Genomic DNA, 9,577 nt, shown 5'->3' on the forward strand with positions numbered 1-9,577 from the left:
TGCCAAATGAACCACTTCAGCCTTTAATGTTCGGAAATGGTTTACAGTGAAACGCTTTTACAGTGAAACGCTAACTATTTTAACGAGTTTATACCCTGATTTACAGTTCTAAAATTGATAGAGCTGATGATGTTCCATGACAAATTTGAGGATTGTCCACACACTTGAACACAAATTTACAGCAGGGAACTCAAACCTCACTTTCATTTCCTTTTATATAAATATGGAGAAAATTCCTGACCGATGGATTTTTAATGCAATCATTTTTATTTTAAATAAAATTCCTCCACTTTTTTTTACGATTCCTTTACTCCTAGTTTCATAAGGATTAATATAAGCTGTTTATCTTATCCAGCCCCCATTCCAGAGCTGTACAGGATTTTGTGCTGTGGATAACTTTGATTACCTAAGATATTGTACACAGATGTTTGAATTCATGGATTGGTAGAATTGAATGTAAACAATATTTATAACGAGATGTTGTGTAGTATGTACAATATAATGTACACATATGTGCGAGTGTTGTACTTCAACGCTAAATGAAATACGCCAGACACGCACTTCCCTGTATCATAATAAACTCGCCATGCTGCTTGCGTTGAAGGTGACATCCGAACAAAGCGTCAGCTGCTCAGCAGAGGTTAAAACGTAGACGTCTTGAAGTGTGAAACCATGGACCACGGGCAAGATCAATCCATTCCCAAGCCGTGAGTTCAAATACGGCATGCATACTGTGTTCAGGAGAACCCGAATCACTCCCTGAAAAGGTAACATTTTGTTCTGATCAGTTCAGCAAACCAAACATGATTAAAACAAATAATTCTTTGAAAACAATCTTCTGATGACTAGAACAATCATGACCGTAAAAACAAGTCAAATAAACAAGAGAAAAATGCACAAAGGTTGCAGGTTGACTACCTGAATCAAAGACATATGGAAGTTGCCAATTTTACTCCACTTCAACGCAAGGGAGAAATTATCTAATCCAACTCTACCATATACTTTATTGCCTGATGCATCCACAACACCTGAAGCACTGACAATCTGCAAGGAATTATATAATTATAAACACTATCGGAAGATACAATATAAATATATGATAATAAATAACAAAGAGATTGGTTAAAAAGGTAAAAAAATATAGGCTGAAATTATGATGATCTTTTAGAAGTATGTATTAATGAAAAAGAAATTGTTTCTTTCTCTCTCAGAGCAATGGTTAAAAAACATTATAGACTGATTTTAGCATTTAGTGGCTCTTACCACTGAGATGCATGCAACTGGAACTATCTCCTTGTTATCTACAACATCAATTATCATGTCTCCATTAATGGTAGCTTCAATTTTTTCTGATGTAACCCTTATCACCGGGGATGAGGCCATTGAGATATTTAGCAGTATATCGTCATTTGGGTAATTCCAGTATAAACGAGGAATGATAAATTTCCAATTAGCTGTGTTCAGTAGAGATTGATCAGGGACTTTGTCAACAACCCAATGCATTGAACCAGCCTGAAACCAAAAAGGTGTTCACGTAAATTTCAGTCAATATATAATTGTATTTTTTCTTGAACTCGTATGAGAGTTGTACATCATTATATTAAAAGAAGAAAGAAACAAGGTGCAAAATAGACCGGGTATAAGAGACGTCTTACGACGGTCTAAACGTAACAAACATAAACTGATTCATCTAGAAAAAAGAAATCTACTCCAAATCTGAGAGGGAGGCAGCAAGGGAGGACAATCCCTTGGCCCCAACGAACTCCCACAGACGGCGCTCGTCCCCAACTTGAATTAAGACAGTAGCAATATTAGGGGAGAGGCCATCAAAGATGAATCTGTTTCTATGATTCCATAGGACCCAAGCACCTAATACAATAAGAGAGTTTAGACCATCTCTGAAGGGGCCATGAATAGCTTCATTGGCTTCATGCCACCACTCCATGAAAATTGTACTAGATGGTTGCGGTGCCAAAAACTTGCAGCCCGAACTGCCTGAGCAAGAGAAACCAGCATTCCCTATTGAAGGCACAAGCCACAAGCAGATGGTCAATTGTCTCCCTTTCCTGGTCACAAAGAGGACATCTTTCCAGATGATCCAAACCCCGCTTTTTCAAGTTTATCTACCGTCCAACACTTCTTATGAGTAGCCAACCACAAGAAGAACCGACATTTGGGTGGATTCCAAGTTTTCCAAATCCTCTCATAATGCTCGAACTCCACTGATCCAAAAAAGAGTCCCTGATAAGTAGCTTTAGCCGAATATTTACCATTAGCAGCCAGCCGAAAGATATGCGCTTGTCCTCTTTATCAAGGCATGATCAACTTGGGTCACTATGTCCCAAAGGCGCAGAAAGTCTGCAAGGGCTCCAAGTGATAAACTCTCACTAATATCATTAATCCATACATTATCTCTGATCACCTCATGAACTATCCTTTTGTTGATCAGCTTCTTAGGAATGGTCCCTAGAAGGCGAGGAGCAATATCCACTACCTGCTGCCCTCCCAGACATCGATCACTCCAGAAAAGGGTAGAGGCCCCATTTCAAACCTCAGAATTCATGGCCATTTTTAGAAAATCGCGGATTTTTCTTGGGACATGAAGAGGCAGAGGAGACCAGGGCCGATTTGGCTCAGTTTTTTGCAGCCAAGCCCAACGCATTTTTAAAGCCCAACCTAACTCGGTGATGTTGAAACTTGAAAATGCCCAGCCCTCCAAGCTCGCGGGGTCTGCACACTCTTCCCCAGGCCACAACACAATATCCACCCATGACATTTTTTCGACCACACCAAAGGAACCCTTTTCTAATTTTATCAATGTCCTTCATCGTTGCAGAAGGCAAATCCACAGTCATGGCAATGTAAATCAGCATCCCTGTCAAAACAGATTGCACCATAACACTTCTTCCTGCTTTAGTCAACAGATTAGTTTTCCATCCTGGGAGTTGATTAGTTATTTTGTCCACAATGGGTTGTATTTGCTCACTCTTTAATTTATGCAAAGAGAGGGGCAAACCAAGATATTTGCAAAGAAAACTAGATACTCCCTCTATTCCATTATATTAGTCGCTCTAGCATTCAATCACCTACATGACATATTCTCTGAATCAGGACATAAGTGGGCTTCAGATACATAAAAAAATCTATGAATTTAGACAATCCCAAACACTGCTGAGACAACCAATATAATGGGACAGAGGGGGTATCTCACAAGGCCAAAAATGTTGAATCGCCTCTAGATTGTCCTTGTGACACCTGATGAGATAGACACAAGATTTCTGGTTATTATTAAATAAACCAGAAACCTCTCCAAAAAGGTGAAGGATGTCTGAAACTATATTGATGTCCTCCGCCACAGGATGGATGAAAAGAACCACATCGTCAGCATAAAGAGAAACCCGGTGTTGCAACCACCTAGAAGAAAGAGGTTGCAACAAACCTTCTTCATTTGCTTTAGAGAAAAGTTGACTAAGCACATCCATGACAAGAACAAACAACGTCGAACAAAGAGGGTCTCCTTGTCGCAGCCCTCTTTTATGTGAAATGAGGCTTTCCGGGTGTCCATTAAAAAGCACACGAGTGGAGGAGGTGAGGAGCAGCCCAGAGATGACATCCCTCCAGACTTGCCCAAAGCCTAAATTTTGCAAGACTTCAATGAGAAAGGGCCATGAGACCGAATCAAAAGCTTTAGTAATATCCAGCTTGAGCATCAATTGTGGATGTCTCTGTTGGTGAAGAAACTTAGTTGTTTGCTAAACCAACATGAAATTATCCTAGATAAAGCGACCTTTAATAAAGGCATTTTGGTTTGGAGAGACCACATCATTAAGTCTTGATGCTAGACGACTAGCTAATAGCTTGGTGATTAGCTTTGCAAAGCTGTGAACAAGACTAATGGGTCTAAAATCTCTGACCTGATCAGCTCCATGCCTCCATCTTTCTTTAGGATTAAAGTGATGAATGCAGAGTTGAGTTTATAGAAATTATCAAATCTTCTGTTCCAAATGCCAACACCGCAGCCATAAGATCATCTTTATAAACAGAACAGCAAGTCTTATAAAATCTGCCAGTAAATCCATCCGGTCCAGGAGATTTATCCGAGGGCAAACAAATTATAGCATTGCAAACTTCTTGCTCAGTTATGGGGTTGTCCAGCTCTGGAAGGTTTGGATTTGGAGCGCCAGCAATTTCCAGAGCTCAATATATAATCGTAGAATACAAATATGGAACATTCTAGAAGCAAAATGGTATCCTACATGATGTTGCTCTTTCCTACCTTAAAATGAACTTCTAGTGCTGAATTGAATACATCTTCATCAAGTGAGAGCAAAAGCATTTTTGATGCACCACCACAAGCCAAAGAAAGTTGTGGATGCTTCTGCAGATTGGCTGTCTCAGCAACCGCTGAAGTAATCAACCCATTGATATCGAACTCAATTGAAGAATTGCCATAGTGTGGATCATTAATGAAAGTCAAGTTGAAGGCCGCGACGTCGTCCAAACTGATGGTCCTGGGGAGACCTTGCAGAAAGGAGTCCAGTTTCCCAGCGCCTTCAATGATATTTTCAGGTACTGCCTTCTCAACTGCAGCTTTAATATGATCTTCAAAAGCATTTATAAACCTTCAGACAAGTAGACAATACAACATAGTGGATTAAGTATGAAATTTTGCTTCTTGATGTGTCCAAGTACAATTATATAAAATCCAGGGAACTCTAGTAAACTATATATGTTTTTACATGCGTATGTACAGTGCGAACACATCATAGTTACCAATACAAAACATCAATATCATCTCTTTGCAGATGACATTTAAGTGTAAGCATCCAAGGAAAGGGCTCAAACCTAAACATAAACCCTCAATAGAATAGATTATCTTTACTCGATACATTACCCTCAGTTTAGTTAATATGACACATTTACTGAATTTAAAGGATAGTGAAATCAATGCAATGCAAAAATAAATACAGTAGATATCATAATTTTTGTCCAGGAGCTTGAGATGTAGCGCATGCCAGAAGGCACATAAAACATGCAGACCTCACTGGAATGTAGGTAAAACCATCAAAACAACCATGTATTGCAGCAAAAGATAAGTATTCTTTACTAAATGAGAGATCACTTTCAGACATTAACAGTGGGGGCTTCCCCTGCTGTTTTTTCATGTCCAAACAAATACACCAAATAGTCAATCATCAGACATTAATAAAATTTTACCTCGCCATATTTTTAAAAAGCAGTACATGAATCCATCTACAAAGTTGCAAAAGGAAAGCATACCCTTGATAAAACCAAGATGCTCCACCATCCAGGGATATCACTAGGTCCTTCACATAACAACCACACTGTGAAACAGACAGAGCCAAACTCCCATTCTTGTTCTTTATAACCATGGTTATCCCAACTTCCATTCCTTGAACCTTACAAATAAAGAGGGATAGTTTCTTCCTCTCAGTAAGCAGAATAAAAGATGTCAAAACTTTAAAGCTAGAGCACTAAGCATACTGTGTAGCATAAGTAGTGGCTAGATAAATCCTCAATAAAGAAAAAAAAACTATCCATCAAGAGTTGTTGCTGAAATACAAAAGAATTAGATTTTTCCCGATGGGGGTCAAATTATTAAAGAAGTGCAATTAAGGGGTAAATAAAGATTGGAATAGCCATAAATACCAGAACTGACAAGTTACCGATGTCCAGCCGGTACCGTGTCATGATAGGTTCCCAAACTAATAGTATTCGAAAGTAACCAGCCAAATAACGACCTAGAAACAATGATACCCACAATTGTTTTATACCGTGAGTTCATGATCATTCAAATATTTATTTACATAGTCCATCATTTTTTTTGTTAAAGTTGAAACATACAAGCCTATCTAGAACTGATTGATGATTGGTATCTTGAAAAAAAAATCTGATACCAGAAGATTTGCAGCATGATGCACCATTCTGACTTCAAACAGGAGATGCCATGTAGCATTTGTGTTACTGCCTTATCGGAAGACTATTCTTGATAGAAATAAGGGGAACTACAACTTAACTAAATATGAAAACTAATGAAGATCCCTGGAAGAAAGGCAGCCACGCTAATTTGATAGAAGCATGTAAACTCATGATGTCATTCCTATCCAACGTAAACCAATATCAACTGACGAAACGTTCTGTGCCACCATTAGTTGTGATTGAACTAATAAAGGATCTAAGGAGATAACTGTCCTACTAAAGCCCAAAATTTAGTCAAGATGTTATTAAGAGAGGTTCACAAGACCATCGTTAGAATTTGATATGAAGAAACTTCATCAAGAGAGTATATCCGTCCTTGTTAACTCTATATGCTCAGTTTTCTACAAGAAGCAAAATTGTCCCTTCGCTTGCAACAGCATAACAAGTCAAACATTTAAATATATATAAATATAACTATATAAGGTAACCTCAATTCCAAGCGAAGAATAGGACAGGTGTGAAACTGATTAGTATTCGGTGGCAGTTTAGGTAATTAATGAGACATATGGGGTAGAGCGGTGGTGATAGTAGGCATGCATACCATCACAGCCAACTATACAATACAACGTTTGTACAATTCACATAAAAATCTAAGCACAATCAGCAACAGCTATGGACACCCCTCCCCCTCCCAATTACCAGGATTGAGGCCGTTCCGCTGTCGGTGATCTCTATGGGAAACAACCACGAATCGTAGCAGTAGCTCCAATGCATACTGATGTTGGCGGTGATGCCGGAGGCGACGACGAGAAGGCCCGAGTCTCCGGGGAAGATAGTGGAGTTGTCCCCGACGTCTAGGTGGAATAGCGTGATGTTGGAGGCGGCAACGCGGATGCCGCCAAGGAAGGGCACGCGGACGGCCTTCTCCACCCCGGGGAGGCGAAGAGGGGTCAGCGACCGCACGGCCTCGCTGATAAGCACGTCCTTGGCGAAGGCCAGGCCCTTCTCCGCGACCGCGATGGAGACGTGCGCCTCGTCGGCACCGCTGGCAGACGCCGCCGCGGCAGCGATGAGGAGGAGGTGAAGGGGACAGAGACGAGTCATGATTGTTTTGGGGTGGACGCCTGGACTGTGGGAGCGTAGAAGGAAGGTGAAGTAGTGATTGAGTAGACGCTGCGCGGTAGGTTTACCCGATATTTTCTTTTACATAATTGAAATTTACCTAATGAGAATTAAGATCTGAAATATACTTGTTTATAATTTTTACTTAAAATTTGGATACCCGAAAAATCGAACTCATTTAGTTCCGCACAAACACACCACACTACGTGCAAGTCTCATACCTATTAACTAAAGTTCATTTTTTATATATTGATACATCATAAATTTACAATTACATTACAACAATACAAGTATTTCGAATTACCCAATCTGATTTTTAGACATGCTATCTAAATTAGTGATCCGGTAAATCAGGTCGGATAAATCGGATCTGAGTTCAGGCAAAATCGATTTTAGGTAATGGGTAGCAGGTTTTAGCTCCTTTTTCGTTGTGTATTAAACTTGTGGATGTAGGTCGTTTTTTCTCCTAATTTATTTGAACTTCTTTATTATAGTTCTAACTAGTTAGTTGAACTAGTTGTCCAGACATTTCTATGTTTCTATATATCATATAGGTAGATTTTTATATAGCACAAATAGACATAAGTTACAGTGGTAGAAGTCAAACACTTTATACCAAGGAAGTAGGGTTCGAATCCTCGCGGAAGAGAGAAAGTTTATCCACTCGCTATGCTCACTAGAGCAGACGACGCACGACGAAACACATAAAAATATACTAGCATCTACGATCTACTAGATATCATGTAATTATACACTCCTCAAATATATTTCATAATAAATTTAATAAAATTATCAAAGAAGTGCTTTTTAAGGCTATCTATATCCGATAATTATACACTACTTAAATATATTTCATAATAAATTTAATAAAATTATCAAAGAAGTGTATTTTTAGTGCTATTTCCAGCAGCTCTCTTATTTCATCTTTTATTCATCTCTTATTTCAAACTTTAATATAGTTGGCTTTGTTTTTCTTATCATACAAAGTCTTTCCTAGACGAGTCACCTCTTATCTTAGTTGCTCATTCAACATCGCAATCTCATCCGAATATATTTCTATAATAACATTCTTAACAAGAACTTGATTGTAGGGATTAGAATCATCAATTAAGTTAAGGCAAGAAGTAGAAGCATCTTTTTTTAATAATTTTACTAATTTCAACTAAACATGCCCTTGGGTGCTACCGATGTTTTCTAGCTTATTAATTAGCTCATTATTGTGAATGCTAAGAATTTTCATTTTCTCTATCAAGTTTTCAATTGTATCCTGAGAGCTAGCTAATTTAGCTTTAAGTTTTTCATTCTTTTTAACAAGACTATCATCGATAGTTGAGGATGGAGCTTTAGACCCTAATTGCTCAATTTTAGTTGTTAGCTCGCAATTCAAATTTGCAAATGTTTTAAATTTTCTATCAAACATTTATAATCATTTTGAGAGTTAATCAACTTATTTTTTAAAGATTTTAAGTTGAGCCTTTTGTTGAGTACACACATCCTCAAAAAACTTGACGACATATGCAAGTTCATCTAAGGAGGGCTTTCTCTCTCCCTCACACTCATCATTATTATCATCACTAGAGGATGGGATACTAGAATTACCTCTTGTCGTAAGACATTTGTGTGATGGTTGTGAGGAGTGTGATGAAGAGCGGTAACTGCGAGTCCTTAGAGGATCATCTTTGTTTGAAGAATCATCCCAAATTTTGATACTTGTAAGCGCTTTGCCTTCGCTCCTTCTCTTTTTGGGCCTTGGCTGCTTCGGTTTTCTCGTCTAACATTTTGCGGGGTTTTTGCTTTTTGGGCTGGACCGAAGGGTCTATGCTTAGATCATGCTTGATGATTGAGCGGCTGACGCCGACGAGGTCTAGGGCCGACCAAGTGAAGACTCCTTGTTGCGAGACAGGTAGGATAAAAGCTTGGCCTCTCTATCTTGGGTGAGATCTTCGCTGATTAATACTATCTGATTTGGTACTAAGGCGTCTAGAGGGACTTTTCTGGCCTAGTCGGTGCTTTGAATCTAGGCTTTGGTTGGTGTTGTGTCACACCTGGATTTAGGGGGGCAAACCCGAGTGCGACTCACATGTGTGATAGGATCAAGTCTCACACATATGATGACTTATGGTACAGAAACGAATGTCACATCTTTAATATATAATGGAGTTCTATACAAAATAGTTAAATAATTACATCATACGAATACAATGATCCAGCAACCATAGTTGACTGGGAGTTCTATACAAAATGAGAGTTCTATAGAAAATGAGAGCAAACAGCGTAAGAATATTCTACGTGATGTTATGATACCGTAGGTTCGAGAACCATAAAAATCAGAGTTATGGTCCAAGAGTTATGATTTTCTAAAGGTTTAAGTGTTAGATATAAAACAAATTAAGTGTATGAATTTAACCATATGTTTCATAATAAAATAGAGTTACTAGATGATAAACAATATTAATATGAATTTAATGCAACTGGAATAGATCAAAAAGGAGTTAAAATATAAAAGATATGGAGT

General features: G+C 38.5%; 1 protein-coding gene across 1 annotated transcript; it reads right to left on the reverse strand.

The window, feature by feature from the left end:
- Positions 1-450: 450 nt before the first annotated feature.
- Positions 451-7,062, reverse strand: LOC100283980 (lipid binding protein). Its single transcript, NM_001156878.1, has 6 exons — positions 6,640-7,062; positions 5,281-5,420; positions 4,277-4,622; positions 1,264-1,512; positions 919-1,044; positions 451-759 (listed from the first exon to the last, which is right to left on the reverse strand). The coding sequence occupies exons 1-6, from the start codon at positions 7,042-7,044 to the stop codon at positions 571-573; spliced, it is 1,455 nt and encodes a 484-aa protein (NP_001150350.1). The 5' UTR covers positions 7,045-7,062; the 3' UTR covers positions 451-570.
- Positions 7,063-9,577: the final 2,515 nt, after the last annotated feature.

Source organism: Zea mays, chromosome 9 (genome assembly GCF_902167145.1).
Source record: "Zea mays cultivar B73 chromosome 9, Zm-B73-REFERENCE-NAM-5.0, whole genome shotgun sequence".
NCBI lineage: Eukaryota > Viridiplantae > Streptophyta > Magnoliopsida > Poales > Poaceae > Zea > Zea mays.